This window comes from Pristis pectinata, chromosome 8 (genome assembly GCF_009764475.1).
Source record: "Pristis pectinata isolate sPriPec2 chromosome 8, sPriPec2.1.pri, whole genome shotgun sequence".
Lineage (NCBI taxonomy): Eukaryota > Metazoa > Chordata > Chondrichthyes > Rhinopristiformes > Pristidae > Pristis > Pristis pectinata.
The window spans coordinates 90,725,123-90,742,888 of record NC_067412.1 but is presented as its reverse complement, the minus strand read 5'-3'; the positions used below and the strand labels follow the sequence as shown (position 1 = coordinate 90,742,888).

Genomic DNA, 17,766 nt, shown 5'->3' with positions numbered 1-17,766 from the left:
GATTGTGCCCACTGGTCCTGGACTCACCCACCAAGGGAAACAGCCTAGCCACATTTACTCTGTCCTTTCCTATCAATATTTTAAATGTCGCTATGAGGTCCCCTCTCATTCTTCTGTACTCCAGCGAGTACAGTCCAAGAGCCGACAAACGCTCCTCATACTTAAGCCCTTTCATTCCTGGAATCATCCTCGTAAATCTGTTCTGAACCCTCTCCAACGTCAACACATCCTTCCTAAGATGTGGGGCCCAAAACGGCGCACAATATTCCAAATGAGGCCTCACTAGTGCCCCGTAGAGCCTCATTAACACTTCCTTACTTTTATACACTATACCTCTCGAAATGAATGCCAACATAGCATTTGCTTTCTTTACCACCGATCCGACCTGGTGGTTAACCTTTAAGGTATCCTGCACGAGTACCCCCAAGTCCCTTTGTACTTCCGTGCTTTGGATTTTCTCTCCTCCTAGATAATAATCTGCCCGCTTATTTCTGCTTCCAAAGTGTACAACTGCACATTTCCCTACATTGAATCTCATCTGCCATTTCCTTGCCCATTCTCCTAAACTGTCTAGGTCCCTCCGCAACCTTCCTATCTCTTCAATACTCCCTACTCCTCCCCCTATCTTGGTGTCATCCGCAAACTTAGCCACGAAACCATTTATTCCATCATCCAAATCGTTAATGTACAAGGTAAAAAGAAGCTGTCCCAACACCGACCCCTGCGGCACACCACTAGTAACCGGTAACCAGCCAGAACGAGATCCTTTTATTTCCACTCTTTGCTTCCTGTCAACCAGCCAATGCTCCACCCATTCTGTTATCCTACCCGTAATTCCATGACCTCTCATCTTATTAATCAGTCTCTTGTGAGGCACCTTATCAAAGGCCTTTTGAAAGTCTAAATACACAACATCTACCGCCTCTCCCTTATCCACCTTGCCTGTGATTTCTTCAAAAAACTCCAATAGTTTCCAGCGACCAGAGAGCGGTGCCGGAAATTAACGAGGAGCGATTTTTTTTCTTTCTAGCGTTCGGGATAGCGGCGAGTGACTGCGCAGGCGCGTGACGTCACTCGGCAGCGCGTGGGCGATTTAAAAGTCGAAGGGTTACCTTCAGTTTTTCTTTCCAGCGACCAGAGAGCGGAGAGTGCTGGAAATTAACGAGGAGTGATTTTTTTTCTTTCTAGCGTTTGGGATAGCGGCGAGTGACTGCGCAGGCGCGTGACGTCACTCGGCAGCGCGCGGGCGATTTAAATAGCAGACCAACATATCTAGCGGGCAGCGTTGGAGCGGGCAGCTGAGTGAGAGGGAGCAGAGTGGGTTAGGCTTTGGCTCAACGCGCTTCGGCGAGAGCAGGAAAGAGGCGAGACTAATAGAGAGGGGGTATGCCTTGGATCTTGAATGCAATGGGATTCCAGTGTTGGGGGTCTTAACACAAAACTGATGTATCCTCCTCCCACTTCCTATCACCCCAGTCCATTAACCCATACAGTGCTTTCCAAGAGCAATGGAACCTCTGAGCCAATATTTCTTTGTCTTTGGAATTCTCATAATCATCTGGAACCCCGTCTCTTACATGCCAAATTTCCAACACAGAGTTTGTTATCGCTTATTGAATCCTAGTGGTATTAAACTACTAATTTTTTTTGGCTTTACACAAGTATTGGCTATTTTTACTTATTAACTATATCCAAATGTCACAAGTCTCCAGCTACTTGCATTGTGCAATGTATAGAACATGTCTCCAGGCAGCACTTACAGCAGAGCGATTTGATAGAAAGGGTGTGCATTCTGTTTTCTGTTTTAATGAATGACCTCATGCAGATAACAAAGAGGTTTCCAAAGCAAATGACGAATGCCACAAACCACACAAAGATTCGCAGAATGGTGCTGGCTAACAGGTTTTCAAATGAAGAGATTCCATCTGTGTTTGGTTTGCAGCTCCGGACGTGTGGAGAATATTTGCAATATTCAAACTTCTTGAAGTATCTAGCAAAGTTTAAAAAAATTTTGTATTAGAACATTTATGGTATGCTGCAAATGCTTCCTATATTCCCCTTATGCATAATAAAAAGGTGTGTTACAAGACCTTGCCCCGAGAATAATGCATTCTTTCAGTTATAATCAATAACTTTGTTAAGTCAGACTGTTTTATACTGCTAGAAATTATGTTACACTGAATCTCAGGAAGGGTTATGATCAAAATGTGGCTCACTGTTATGCCTACTCCAGATAATTAGCCTGCCAAGGCTTATTTTTCATGCTTGTAAAAATAGAATGATCACTTAGTTATTTACTAGAAAGCATGAGCACTGCTAAAATGCCAAACAAAAGTTAGAACAACAGAAGAGAAGAAACATCTTTAAAAAGCTGGAATCTAATGACAATGTAACTAACTTGTAATGACAACCTGCTGCAAACCTCAGTCAGTACAACTTATGCAAAAGTTGTGCAATTTAGCAAACTTTATATAAGGTATGAATTAAGTCTGTAGAATTTTATACAATTTGCTCCTTTCAGAACATATTTTATTTGAACCTTATTTACTATTTCATTGACTTGATCTTTGCTCCTGACACATGACATTGCAATTAAAACCAACTGGTTCTAATGATATCAGCTCTGAGAACATACTATATCTCGAACCTTGCTGGAATATATGGCGCTGCACTCTTCTTAATTTCATGGGCTGGCAATATTAATTCCCCATCTCTAATTCAGAAGGCAGGGGTGAGCCAACTTCTGATCAGTTACAGACTGCGTGTTATTCTAGGCTGTAGAATTTGTGGGTTTTGGAGATCCTGTTGGAGAAACCTTGAAGGTTTGCTGCAGTGCATCTTGTGAATTATACATAATGCAACCAGTATATGCTGTTTGTGGTGGGAGAGAGTGCATTGTCATCCAACAAATAGGCTGTTTTATCCAGGATGTTCTTTGAGCTGCATTCCTCCAGATGAATGCAGGGTACTGCATCATTCTCCTGACTTCTGCCTTGCTGATGGTGAAAAGAGTCTAGGGAGTCAAGAGGCAAGTCATTTGCTGAAGAATATCCATCATTTGATTTACTCCTTAATCCACTGTATTTGGAAAGCTGGTCAAACTAAAGTTGAGGTCAACAGTGATTCTCCGACCCACACATGAGTGAGCCAAGGGGTTGCAAATGGAATTGATCAATGCACAATCTTTCTGTCCTATTAATAGAAGAAACTTCTTGGCATCCACAATAAAATAGAAACTGCTGGAAATGCTCAGAAGTTCACTGACCTGAAATATTAACTCAGTTTTTCTCTCCATAAATGCTGCCTGATCTGATGAGTATATCCAGCATTTTTTTGTTTTACTTCAGCATCCCAGCATTTGCAGTGTTGTAACTGTGTAGCTGAAGATGATTAGCCAAGGACACTGCCTTGAGGAGCTCCTACAGTGATGTCTTGTAAAGGAAATAATTGGCCTCTAGTTAACATAACCATCTTCCTTTGTGCTGACATATATTTTGAGAGATGATTCTTTGTGTCTGACTTTGTCAGGCTGCTGCTTGTCTAGAATGTAGTCTGTCCCCAGATGCCCATGAGTTGGTCTTTACAGAAGTTCACGGGCTGTATGATTCTTTGAATTAGCATCCCTGTCAGAGCCTCCCTTACAGGTTTTATTCCTGTAGAGACTGATATTAGTAGGTAAACTTGAGGAATTAAGCTGATGCTGCCAAATATATTAGTCAGAGAGCAAACAGGGTAAATGGTTGCAAATGCTTCAGCCTTGCTTTTGGCACTCATGACTAAAGATCACAGCCCAGGGTTTGAACGTGGGACTTTCTGTACTGTACGGCTGATTTGAAGTAGGAAATTAATTTTATTTATTGAGCTTTCAAGGGAGTATATTTCTCAATTTTAAAAACAAAAATTGGACTACAATATAGATATGAATAAAATATGGTGGTGGCAGTACAATAAAAGAACACTGAGGAAGCTGAGATTGTTTTAGAATCAGAGGCTGGACAAGGTGAACCGCAAAGATATACAATTCGAACATTAGCTTATTTCACTATAATAACATGTACACTCACACAAGTCAAATGTTGGAATCTGACAGATTGTCCTCTGGACAGATTTATTAGCTGGGTTAATGGTTAACAGGCCAGGTTATAGTTTTGCAGCAGCAGTATGTTCATCTAAATAATCCAAAATGTTCCAAAGGGAAACAAACCTTACTGACATCTGTGTGCAGATGATTGCTTCAGGGAGTAATGAGAACCAGAAGTAAATATTATATATTCCCAAGAGAGACCAGCTTATTTATACTTGTGCTCAAGGTGAGGAGCTGATAGGCACTCAAGTATCTTTCTCAAAGAGTCAAAGACACCATATTATGGACCTCTGAGGAAATGACTGGGTAGTTTCTAAGGGTGCAGAAGTACCTTTGGGAAACATATAGTCAAAAGATTACGAAGTCAAATATAGGTATCTACCAAATGAAGATGGAGATATTCTAGTTATTATACTCATATCTCATGGAAGGAAGTGACTGAAGGAAACCATGTTGTATGCAGATATTCCCTAACACAGATACCAGTCAATTCAGTTATTTCTGAGGGAATAACTAAGGGATATTGATTAGGGTGCAAGGATAGTGTCATAGAGCAACACAGCATGGATGCAGGCCCTTCGGCCCAACCAGTCCATGCCGACCACAGTGCTCACCCAGCTAGTTCCAATTTGACCTATATCCCTCCATGTACCTATTCAAATGCTTCTTGAATGATCCTATTGTAACTGCCTCAACTACTTCCTCTGGCAGCTCATTCCACATACTCACCACATGTGAAAACATTGCCCCTCAGGTCTCTTTTAAATCTCTCCCCTCTCACCCTAAACCTAGTTTTGGACTCCCTACCCCGGGGAAAAGACTGTTACCATCCATCTTATCTATGCCTCTCATAATTCTAAATAGATTTATAATATAATTCTTATAGAAGGTCACCCCTCATTCTCCTACATTCTAAGGAACAAAGACCTAGCCTGGCCAACATCTCCCTATAACTGAGTCTTTCTAGTCCTGGCAACATCCTTGTAAATCTTCTCTGCACTCTTTCCAGTTTAACCACGTCAACCAAAACTGTACACAGTACTCCAAATGTGGCCCCACCAACAATTTATAAAACTGTAACATAATGTCCCAGCTCCTGTGCTCAATGCCCTGACTGATAATGGCCAGCGTGCTAAATGTCTTTGGCACCATATAGGGATCTCCCAATATACTATATAGAACTGCAAATGGATGAGTATAAGTTACAAGGCTGAAGGTTAATTGAAAGGTTTGAATTATTTCATCACTAGGAAAAAAATTTAGTTACCTGTCAATGTCATGTAATATACTATGTTAAATTCTAGGCTATATAATGTATGTCATGAAAATAATAGAATGTAAACTGCATAATACTATTAAAATAAAACTTAAGTACCATGGAATGAAAAAGCTATCATGAATTGTTGAGTTTTTGCAGGTGAATCCGGTGGGTAAATTAATTTCATTATTAAAGCAAACTTGTGAAGAACTGAGTACTTTGTGAGGAGTCCAGATTAGAGTGCCATAAAGCTAAGATGGTCATTAATGAATCCAAAAAGGAATTCAGAAAAATCTTACCAGAGATTGATTAGAATGTAACATTTGCTACCACAAGGAGCAGATGAGACAAATAGAATAAATGTATTTAAAGACAACATTGCACAGGGGAAACATGAATATATTGATAGATTTAGATAAAATAGACTGGGGAAAAGGATGAGGAGTATAAATACCAGTTGTGGACCATTTGGGCTTTTTGTAAAGCTCTGAATTTATCTGTTCCTAAAACTCTGTGACTTACTAAGTTTAGTGTCATGTGGCAGTACCAAAACTGTTACAGATCTAATTTATACAACAGGTTAATTGAAGTGCAAGATGGATAAGAAACTCCAACTGAGTGGCAATAATGATGATGGTATTTATCGCCAGAACTAATAAATACTGTTCATTATTTGTGTTATCTTTCCAGAAATATTTCTACTATAAGGGTTTAACATACATGTATGAGAGCTTCTCCAGTTTCATGAACATTCGGGTCTCAATATTCAAAATGTTGATACCATCCAATGCTCTGAAAAATACAAAGTAAGGAACAATTAATTGTAAAATGATTTAGATCCCTGAAAGCCTTGACTTAGGTTCCTTACTTCAGGAAGGATATCAAAGCCATGGGAGATTTTCGAAGATGATACTTGAAACTAAATGGTTTAATAAGCAGGAATGACAGAAAATGCACACAAAGGTTAAGAGGAAGGTCAATATAGCTGCTCAATATTTGAGTACCTACGATGACAAAACCTATTTCCATTGGTTAGGCAGTCAGTAACTAATGTCTTACTTTATACCTTTGTCCTAAAGAATGTCCTGTAATTATTTATTTAGAATGTTTTTTTTTGAAACATGGAATGCGCAGCCTGAATCAGAATCCATTGTTCATTTTGAAAGAGAAATAGATGACAGTTCAAGTAACAATCACTAAAAGGATAGGTGGAAAGGGTAGGAAAATAAAAGTAAGGAGGTAGCTATTGTTAGCCCTTTCAGGTACCAGGCTGAGGCCCGAACGGTTTAGCAAATCCATTTAGCTATATCAGCCCAAATTGTCTCTTTCTGTGCTGTGAAGTTCTATGGCTCTAAAATTCTTTCTTGGTTTTCAGGAGTTGACCGGTTGATGCTTAATTATGAATAAGTCTGGTTGAATTTTTTGAGAAAGTGGCAGATAAGGAAGTGTCATGTATTTTATTTATGTAGACTGACAGATGGCACTTGATCAGGTTCCACACAAAAGGCTATTAAGTAGAACACAAAAAAATTGGAGGTGATCTATTAGAGTCATACAGCATGGAAACAGGCCCTTTGGCCCAACTGGTCCATGCCGATCAAAATTCCCATTTGCCTGTGTTTGGCACATATCCCTCTAAACCTTTCCTATCCGTGTCCCAAGTGACTTCTAAATTTTGTTAATGTACCTGCCTCAACCACTTCCTCTGGCAGCTCATTCCATATATTGACTATCCTCTGTGTGAAACAGTTGCACCTCAAGTTTCTATTAAATCCCTCCCCTCTCACCTTAAACCTATGCCCTCTAGTTCTTGATTCCCCAACCCTGGGAATCAAAGTAACCAGGTACTTTTACTCCTAGGTCCCTCTGTTCTACAACACTCTCCAGGGCCCTACCATACACTGTGAAAGTCCTACCCTCATTTGTCTTCTCAAAATGCAACAGTCCGTACTTATCCGAATTAAATTCTGTTTGCCATTCCTCGGCCAACTTACCCAGTTGATCAAGACCCCTCTGTAATTCCTGATAACCATCTTCACTGTCTACAACACCACCTATTTAATGTCATCTGCAAACTTACTAACCACACCTTGTACAATCTCATACAAGTCTATGATACAGATGACAAATAGCAATGGGCCTAGCACTGACCACTGGGGCACACCACTAGTCACAGGCCTCCTGTCTGAAAAACAACCTTCAACCATCAGCCTCTGCTTCCTGCCATCAAGTCAACTGTGTATCCATTTAGCCAGCTCTCCCTGGATCCCATGCAACCCAACTTTTCATTGCAGCTTACCATGCGGAACCTTATCAAAGGCCTTACTGAAGTCCATATAAACTACGCCTACCACCCTGCCCTCACCCTGGTTACTTCTTCAAAAAACTCAATCAAATTCATGACTCATGATCTCCCACACACAAAGCCATGCTGATTATCCCTAATCAACCCCTGTCTTTTCAAATGCATGTATCTTATCCCTCAGAATCTGCTCTAGTAACTTGCCTACCACAGATGTTAGGCTTACTGGTCTACAGTGCCCAGGTTTTTGTTTGCAGACCTTCTTAAATAAAGGAACAACATTAGCCAGTCTTCTGGCATTTCACCCATTGCTAATGATGATGCAAATATCTTCGCCAGGGCTGCCGTAATTTCTTCCCTAGCTTCTCACAGTGTTCTTGCATATACCTGATCAGGCCCTGGAGGTTTATCTACCTTCATACATTTTAAGATATCCAGCATCTCCTCTGCTGTAATGTGGACTATCCCCAAGACATTGCCATTAACCATTTCAAGTTCTGAAGTCTTCATGTCTTTCTCCACAGTAAAAAGAGAGGATAAATACTCATTGAGGACCTCACCCATCTCCTGTAGCTCCACACAAAGATGTCTACTTTGGGCCTATTCTCTCTCTAGAAACTCTTTTTTCCTTAATATACATAAAACCTCCTTGGATTCTCCTTAATCTTCTCTACCAAACCCATCTCATGCCCCCTACTTGCCCTCCTGATTTCCTTAGGTATACTCTTCCATCCCCTATACTTCTTCATGAATTTGCTTGATCCCAGCTGCCTGTACCTGACCCATACCTCCTCCTTTTTCCTGACCAGAACCTCAGTATCCCTCATTATCCAGGGTTCCCTACTCCTGCCAGCCTTGTCCTTCACTCTAACAGGAACGTACAGACCATGAACTCTCATTATTTCACCCTTAAACATCTCCCACTTGTCGGATGTCCCTTTGACTGCAAACACCCTACTCTAATCAATTTTTGCAAGTTCCTGTCTAATACCATTAAAACTTACCTTGCCCCTATTTAGAACTTTAACTTGTGGACCAAATCTGTCCCTTTGCATAACTCATTTAAAACTAATAGTTTAAATCTATTGATATGGGTTGAAAATTGGTTAGGAAGTAAAAGACAAAAAAAATTCATAACAGGGTTTGAAAAGGCAGATGATGATATTTGAAAAAGAAAATAAGGAAAGAGGTGAGGAGAAAAATGCAAAGTAGATAGTTTTTTCAGAGATCAGGTTCGGACATAGATAAAGAGAAAGGAAATGGAATATGATGGTAAACCAAAAAGAACTATAAGTGTGGACTAAAAGAGCTTTTACCAATATGTAAAAAGCAAGAAAATAGAGAGAGTAAATATAATTCTTTAGAGTTAGAAACAGAGAAAGGACAGTGAGAAATCAGCAAACATCTGAAGCATTAAACAAATGTATATATTTATCTTCCTTATAGAACACAAATTATTTTGCTCAGTTTTGAGCAGGGAAGGCTATAAAGCGACTGTGTTCTTCAACCTTATCTTGTGGTTCACCAGAACAGTGGAAGTCAGGTTGGACATAGGATAAAGAATCAAAGTGACAAGTGACCAGTTTGAGGTCTTGCTTGGCAGACTGAATATAGATTTTCAGCAGAGTGGTCAACCATACTTCCCATATTTTTGTTACCAAAGTGTTGGAGTGTAAGAACAAGGGGGTCTTGCTGCAACTCTACCAGTCTTTGAGAGACCATACCAGGTGTAGTCATACCTCAGGATACCAAAGATCAGGAATATTTTAGCAACCAAACTCAGGAAGCTTTCATGCCCTCAGTCTGGGCTGTAATCAAAGTCAGGTAGAAATCAGAAATGAAAGGTCTATGTACAGTAATAGAAAAAATAAGAAAGAGGGAATACTGAGGAGGTAAATGTGCAATGGGCAAAGCATTTCCTGGGAAAGCAATGGTAAATTGGTTTATTATTTTCACCTACCTGTACTACCTGTATTACCTCAATGCACTCTGTACAAACTCAATGTAACTGCACTGTGTAATGAATTGACCTGTACGAACAGTATGCAAGACAAGTTTTTCACTGTACCTCGGTACAAGTGACAATAATAAACTAGTACCAACACATTTACCAAGGTACAGTGAGAAACTGTTTTGCATACCATCCATAGAGATCATTTCATTATATCAGTGCAACAATAACAGAATGCAGAATAAAGTGTTATAGTTGCACAGAGGTGCAGCGCAGCTAGACAATAAGGTGCAAAGCCATGACGAGGTAGACTGTGAGGTCAAGAGTCCATCTTATCGTACTAGGGAACGGTTCAATAGTCTTATATCAGCGGGATAGAAGCTGTCCTTGAACCTGGTGGTGAGTGCTTTCAGGCTTTTGTATCTTCTGCCCAATGGGAGTGGGGACAAGAGAGAATGTCTGGGGTTAGTGAGGTCTTTGATTATGTTGGCTGCTTTACTGAGGCAGCAAGAAGTGTAGACAGAGTCCATGGAAGGTCATAATTAAGTTTAGTTGGACTGTAAACCTTAACACCAATTCTCTGTAGTTAGGGGATGAGGGTAGACAAATCAAGATTAACCACTGTGCAAGAAGAGTGAAGACTTAATTGTCAGTAATGCATCAACTGCCTTGTCAGTCTGCCTTGAGGGTATCAAGAGAGTTTATCGCACCCAATTACAGACCACTCACAAGAGGGTACTTGGAAAAAGGCTGAGACAAAACCCAACAGTATTTATCTATATATGGGGACTTCAGCCCTGGTTCACTGCACCATTAAACTTGAAAATGTGTAGTTAATGTCAGCTGCCAGCAGCAAGCCTCGTTTTGGCTCACATTCAATGAAAAAATGGTCCCCTCACTGAAAAGATTAAACAGCTAGAAAACATACATATTCTACCACAAGCAAAATAAGATAAACTGTACTCACAGTGACCTGAGAGATATAAGGTCATCAAATTGATCCACATGAAAATAGTTTATAGGATTATTTGATAAATTCCTGGAAAACACCAGAAAAGATTGCTAATTTGCATGGATTTCAAAGTTTCCATAATTCTGTAAGTATTTAGCCTTAAAAGTTCCAGCAAATTTCCATTCTGTAAACAGTTTATTTCATCTTTGTTTTTCTCTCTTGAAGTAATTCCCTTCATTTTAGGAAATAGTTCCAAGGGTGCACGGCACCCTTCAGAACCCATTTTCCTCAGGTAGTCCTTCCTCGTGTGGTGACGTGCTACTTCACTAATCCAGCTGAGACCAATCTCCTCCTCGTCAAACACCTGATTAGTTAAGAAAATCTGCATGTGCTCATCCCAACAGTGCTCTCTGGGCAAACAGTTTCATACCAGACAGTTTCAAAGTAGATAGTCCACCAAGGTATTCAATGCTGGTCTTGCTGCTGAGGCCTGAGTCCCGTAAATTAATAAAGAATATTGCCCTTTCCTTTCTCTACACTTCTGTTCTATTTTATCTTTTTAATAAGTCACATAATATAGGCAAAAAACTCCAAAATATAGATTACTTGATTAAGTAACAGGTCTGTGTATGAAGGCGCTTGATAGGTCAAATGGCCTATCCTTGGGTCAAACTGTCTCATCTTTGTAAGAATGGAAAAGGTCAAAATGTGTGTGAATTTTAGAAAAGGAAGCAAGAAGTTCAGTAACTTACATCTGTTGCAGGTATTTAAGACCTCTGAAAGTTGAAGGTGGCAATTCTTTAATCAGATTTGAAGACAGGTCTCTTGAAAACAAAAAAGACGTTCCTTGTAAATAATTCATTTCTGTGCTAAATACGTAGACACTGAAATATGCATGATTGCTTCTGACGGCATGCTGCAGTGAGGAAGAAAGCTAGAACAAAACTGGAATTTATACTGTAAGTATTGGTTCCCTTCCTCACTGGGATGCTTTATAATGAAACTTGCCCTGAACACTGAGTCAGAGAGATGGAGTCCTGAAGTAAATTCAAAGGAGTTAGCCGAAGTTGCACATAGCAGCTGGTTGAAGAAACATTAGCAGGGGGATCTGGGGGAAAGTCAACACTCACCATTTTAGTTACAGACAGAAGAGGAACTTCTTTAGCAATGAGCACAGGTGACTATAGTGTTGGTGGTCTGTCAAGGTGAGATGGTGTTAAAAAGGATGAAAGTGATGACATTATTAAAACCATGTGTTGTATGAGGCCAGATATCCGAAAAGATGTGGGAAATATTGTGGATGACTTAATTTTAATTGTGACACAGCTGCACTTTCAGGCAGACTGATGCCAACCACCAGATGTTAGAGGTTCTGAAACAATCCAACAGTTGTAGTCAGTAGTAAAGCAGCTGGATCAGGTTTGCTTGGGAATGATGCATGAATTCATGAAAATATGCAATGAGTAGGCAATCAATTCCAATACCAGCATATTAAAAACTCAATTAACCTACATGTTTCTGTAAATCACCATTTGAGAAGGCACAACATGAGATGAGGAATATTGGTCTACACCATTGCCTGGAAATCACTCACATAATGAGTAAAGAGAGGTTACCAATGGGAGACTAAAGAATCAGAGAAATGATCAGGCAATAACCTGAAGGCAAGACTCACAGTGCAAGAACCCATGAAGATTGAAAAGTGGAGGGAAAGTGAGATTGATACATTAACACAGCAATTCCAATCTCAAAAAATTTTCACATGAGAATAGTTGCATCTCTGTCCACTTCCTTATGCACCTAGCACTTAAGTATAGACCTTGGCATTGTCTCATTTACATACTAATCAAACAATATAAATGAACTAATTGCCTGCTGTCCATTTGACCATTGCTTCTATCATTTTGAACACCAATCAATTTTTTTCCAATTAGAAAGAAAGCTTAAGGCTTCACATCTATTTTTTTCTGCAATTCATTTTATTTAGGCACTACTTGGAATGGTAAGGAAGAACGGCAATTATTTATTTTTAATTGAGTACATGTAAATTGTTAAAATGAAATAACTTGAGAAACTATACCAAAGATGTTTGAAGAAAATGACTCTTACAGATCTATTATCCATGTTGGTTCTGAGAACAGATCTTCATTTACATGTCTGATTTCATTGTTGCGGAGAATCCTTTAGAGAAAAGGTTGAAACATACAGTCACTTATTTAAGCTATAATTTTAAATAAAAATATATGCCTAGGATTTCTATTGCCTCTCACTGGGACTCAATACCTCCCTTTGCAAATGGGTCCTTGACTCCCTGACCAACAGACTGCGATCAGTAAGGATAGGCAGCAACACCTCCGCCACGATTATTCTCAACACTGTTGTCCCACGAGGCTGTGTCCTCAGCCCTCTACTTTACCCCCTATACACTCACGACTGTGTGGCCAGAATCTGCTCTAACTCCATCGACAAGTTTGCAGGTGACACCACCATAGTGGCCAAATCTAAAATAACAATGAGTTGGAATATAGGAAGGAGATAGAGATCCCAGTGGCATGGTATCATGACAACAACCTATCCCTCAATATCAGCAAAAGAGCTGGTCATTTGACTTCAGGAAGGGGTGGGAGGGGGCAGTGCATATGCTCCTGTTTATATCAACAGTGCTGAGGTCGAGAGGGTTGAGAGCTTCAAGTTCCTAGGTGTGAACATGACCAATAGCCTGTCCTGGTCCAACCATGGCCAAGAAAGCTCACCAGCGCCTCTACTTCCTCAGGAGGTTAAAGAAATTTGGCATGTCCCCTTGGACCCTCACCGATTTTTATTGATGCACCATTGAAAGCATCCTATCAGGATGCATCATGGCTTGGTATGGCAACTGATCTGCCCGAGACCACAAGAAACTGCAGAGAGTTGTGGACACAGCTCAGTACGTCACAGAAACCAGCCTCCCCTCCATGGACTACACTTCTCGTTGCCTTAGTAAAGCAGCCAATATAATCAAAGACCCCTCCCACCCCAGACATTCTCTCTTCTCCTCCCTCCCATCGAGCAGAAGATACAAAAGCCTAAAAGTGCATACCACCAGGCTCAAGGACAGCTTCTATCCCGCTGTTATAAGAACACTCCCCTAGTACAATAAGATGGACTCTTGACCTCACAATCTACCTTGTCATGGCCTTGCACCTTACTGTCTGCCTGCACTACACCTTCTCTGTAACTATAACACTTTATTCTGCATTTAAATTTATTTTAACTTCTTAAACTTTATTTCTACAGCATGGCAACAGGCCCTTCTGGCCCAACGAGTCCATGCCACCCAATTACACCCATGTATACCTACTAACCCGTACGTCTTTGTAATGTGGGAGGAAACTGGAGCACCCAGAGGAAACCCACGCAGTCACAGGGAGAACGTACAAACTCCTTACAGACAGCGGCGGGAATTGAATCCTGATCGCTGGCGCAGTAATAGTGTCACGCTAACCGCTACACTACCGTGCCACCCATTTTGTTATTATTTTCCCTCATACTACCTCGATGTTCTGATGTGATGAAATGATCTCTATGGGTGGCATGCAAAACAAAGTTTTTCACTGTACCTGGGTACATGTGACAATAATAAACCAATTTACCAAAATGCCATGTGTAACATCTGGAATTTCTCTTGTGCCATGTCACAGACTTGCAGAGTACAGGTTGAGACCCACAATCCGCTGCAGGTTAAATTACTTACTGATCACAGTGGAGGAAAAGGCATGGAAGAACCGGCTGTGGTCGCAAGGTTTTGCTTTGCCCAACAAAAATTAGTAATACAGTTTTCTTTTTGTCCTGTTTTTGGAGAGGTCCCTTTAAGAGCCAATGCTCAATTTTCAGCTCCAGAGTGAAGCGGAAGGTGTAAACTGTGTCCAGCAGAACACCAAAATTGTGGCAACTTCCTTTACATAACTCAGGACTATGATATGTCTCTTAAGGTAGTTTCTTCCTGCTTCTAGTTCAAGTACATCTTACTTGTTTGCTGGTTCACAGTGGTGGGGACAATGGCAGCAGTGATGGGGAACTAAAGACTGCACGAGGAGCCTTGACCCATTCTTGCCTGAAAACTAGAAGTAAATCTTCCCCTGTGGTTGAAAGTGGGACATACTCACAGGACTGTCATACTGCGGCATATCTGAAGTGTTGTTTTGTCGATTGAGGCAATGTGATTCCCTTCCAGGTCCCTGTTTTGAATAAACAAAGTATGGAGGTTAGTGGGTATAAAGTGCAAAGAAATGCATGTCAACAAAACAATTTGATCCTACTTCATTCCCCCTCCTCAATTTCTGATTTGATTTTCTTCCTTCATCTCCTAAAAGCAAGTTTAAAAACTTGCCCCCAGGATGTTGATGCCAGAGAACGTGGTGAACTAATTCAGTAGAATATCAAAGGGAGGTGGTTAGAATTTTTTGGAGACGGTTAATGCCAGGGGCTTGCATGGCATAACGTTACTTGCCATGTATCATTTCATTCCTGAATGGTTGTCCAGGTCTTCCTGCACGTAGGCATGGATTCTCCATTATCTGAGTTGTTGCAAATGAAATTGGACATTATGCATTTCTCACATTTTACTTTAAGGTGGAGGGAATGTCATTGGTAAAGCAGATGAAGATGGTTGGAACTAGGACACTGCCCCCAGGAACCCCTGCTATGATACCTTGGAGCTGAGAAGATTGACCTTCATCAACCACAACTACCTTCCTTTGCACTGGTACAAGCACAGCCACTTCCCTTGCCGCCCACTGACATCCAAACAAGTGTTGATAAATAGGTCTGCAAGCTCTTTTATGTTGCTGCTTATTAAGACAAATGAAAGAGCTAGAGCTACCAACAAAACATTTTTTTTGAAGGCTGTGAACTCCCAAATAACAGTGGTAGGTGGTTCAACAATAAATCAAAAGTCATACACGATACACTTAAGGGTACACTACCCTCATGTGTACTATAGAAGCTGGTGAATAAGTGCTGCTTGATATCCATGCCAAAAACATCTACTTTTCTGATAATTGTCAATAGACTAATGGAGTTAGCTAGCTGGATTGGATTTGTCCTTTTTTTTCTGGATTGGACAAGTTTGGGCAATTTTCCATATCAGATAGTGATACAGCTACACTGGAAAAACTTGGCTCGAGGCGTAGCTAGTTCTAGACATTTCCTTGTTTGCAACAGCCGGGATGTTTCCTGATCCAATAGCCTTTGCTGAATTCATTGCCTTCAGCCATTTCTTAATTTCAGTGTGAAGGCAGAACTTCGCCCTCACTGAGTCGGCAAAGTGGTCACTCTGACAAAAACTGACATGGACAGCAGGTAGACTAGTGAAGGTGAGGTCTTCAGTTTCTCCCTTATGATCCTCTCACCACCTGCCGCAGACCAAATGTGACCATTACTTCCTTCAGGGTTAGCTCAGTTGAGTTACTGGGGATGCTAGCACACCACTCATGATGACGTATATTGAAGGTCCCCATCCAGAGCATATTATGCACCCTGTCCCCTATCTACACATGCATACGTTTATCTTTCAAGTATTGTTTCATAGGGCACAGCCATGCCATCTCATACTTACAACCAACTCAGGTTTGGGAGCACTGCACACACTTTGGGAATATGATCCAAAGAATTATTTGTCATATATCTAAAAAAAGAAAAAAATTGGTAATTTGTTTTTCTTAGAGTTATGTACTTCAGTTGTGAACTCTGCAGAAATGAAATCTTATAAGATACCTTTATTAGTCACATGTACGTCGAAACACACAGTGAAATACATCTTTTTGCGTGGTGTTTTGGGGGCAGCCCGCAAGCGTTGCCACGCTTCCGGTGCCAACATAGCATGCCCACAACTTCCTAACCTATACGTCTTTGGAATGTGGGAGGAAACCAGAGAACCTGAAGGAAACCCACGCAGACACGGGGAGAACGTACAAACTCCTTACGGACAGTGTCAGAATTGAACTCGGGTTGCTGCGCTGTAAGCGTTACGCTAACTGCTACACTAACCGTGCCTGCCCTTCTTAAGTACAGCTCTTGATGGAGTGGGAAAATATAGTGTGCACTGCATTGATGTAACCTTCTTTTGCATCCTTTAGCTTTAAAAAATCTGTGTCATGACATTCTGGGAAGTGTGAGTTTATAACAGCATGGCATGTAGCCAACCTGCTCCCAGTATGCTTGTCACTTATTTAAGTACCTTAATGAGGCTGCAAGTCTCTGATTTCCTTTCCCTGCTTCAGCTTTAAAGTGGCAGCCGATGGGAGGTGAGTTCAGCTGCATTGAACAAGCAAATGCTTTTCTAGCACCACTTTTGCTCAGCGAGAAAGTGTTAACCTCTCCAATAATCATAAATGTCCCATATACTCTACAGTCCAATGACCTCTATAGTCCATGATCTCCTCCTTTCACTCCACGTTCTTCAGGGGTCCTCTGCAATTTTTTTTCTTTTCCCTGATCTCTCTTTTATTGACAATCTCTCCAATCCACATCCCCTTAATTCTCAACCACTTCAGTAACCACTATCAATATCCCCTCCGCCACCCCCCCCCCCCCCCAATTTCTTCACACAGACCATTGGCATCTAATCTTTCCTCTGCACTCCCTGGATGCAGACCTGCCCATCCAAAACCAATCTGCCTCTCACTTTGGGTTCTTGTAGCTAGCACATGGATACTAAAAATAATAAAATTATTCATGCTGTTAAATTTATCATAGCCTGAGGATTCTTCTGCAAAACTACTCCCTGCTTCCTTTTATAAATTATACTTAAGAATTAAGAATAATAAATGCCATTTGATTACCAATAGGACTATTTTAAGGCAAAGTCCATAAAAAGTATTTTTCTAATGAAGACTGCCTATTTCCTGTATAAACACTCATTTCAACAAAATTATTAATGCCAGAGATTGTAAAAATCCATGTATGATAACAGATTGTCTGAAAACTACACAATTTAAATGTTCTCTTTGTTCTGGACAATGGAATGCCAACAAATTTCTAGTTAATGAATGGGTTACAGAATGCTATGTTAATTTCTCACAAGTAAAACATTTCGATAAGAAAAGGATCACTCTTCGATTACGTACAAGAAGAAAAGAGATTTCAGGCCAACAAAGGACTTTAGAGTGACACTTCTTATCATGTTATTGTCCAAGATCCTGCAACAGAAAGAGAATTTGGATGACACTTGGAACTCTAA

At 40.6% G+C, this 17,766-nt stretch overlaps 1 protein-coding gene across 1 annotated transcript in view; it reads right to left on the bottom strand.

The window, feature by feature from the left end:
* rxfp2l (relaxin family peptide receptor 2, like) overlaps window positions 1-17,766 on the bottom strand; it is a 69,013-nt gene that overhangs the window by 8,406 nt on the left and 42,841 nt on the right. Inside the window, exons 8-15 of the mRNA XM_052021623.1 lie at window positions 17,654-17,725; window positions 16,144-16,212; window positions 14,693-14,764; window positions 12,657-12,728; window positions 11,300-11,371; window positions 10,563-10,634; window positions 6,063-6,134; window positions 1,761-1,990 (exon numbers count right to left, since the gene is read on the bottom strand). Of these exons, the coding sequence (XP_051877583.1) occupies window positions 1,761-1,990; window positions 6,063-6,134; window positions 10,563-10,634; window positions 11,300-11,371; window positions 12,657-12,728; window positions 14,693-14,764; window positions 16,144-16,212; window positions 17,654-17,725 (731 nt within the window). The remainder of the gene's footprint in view (window positions 1-1,760; window positions 1,991-6,062; window positions 6,135-10,562; window positions 10,635-11,299; window positions 11,372-12,656; window positions 12,729-14,692; window positions 14,765-16,143; window positions 16,213-17,653; window positions 17,726-17,766) is intronic.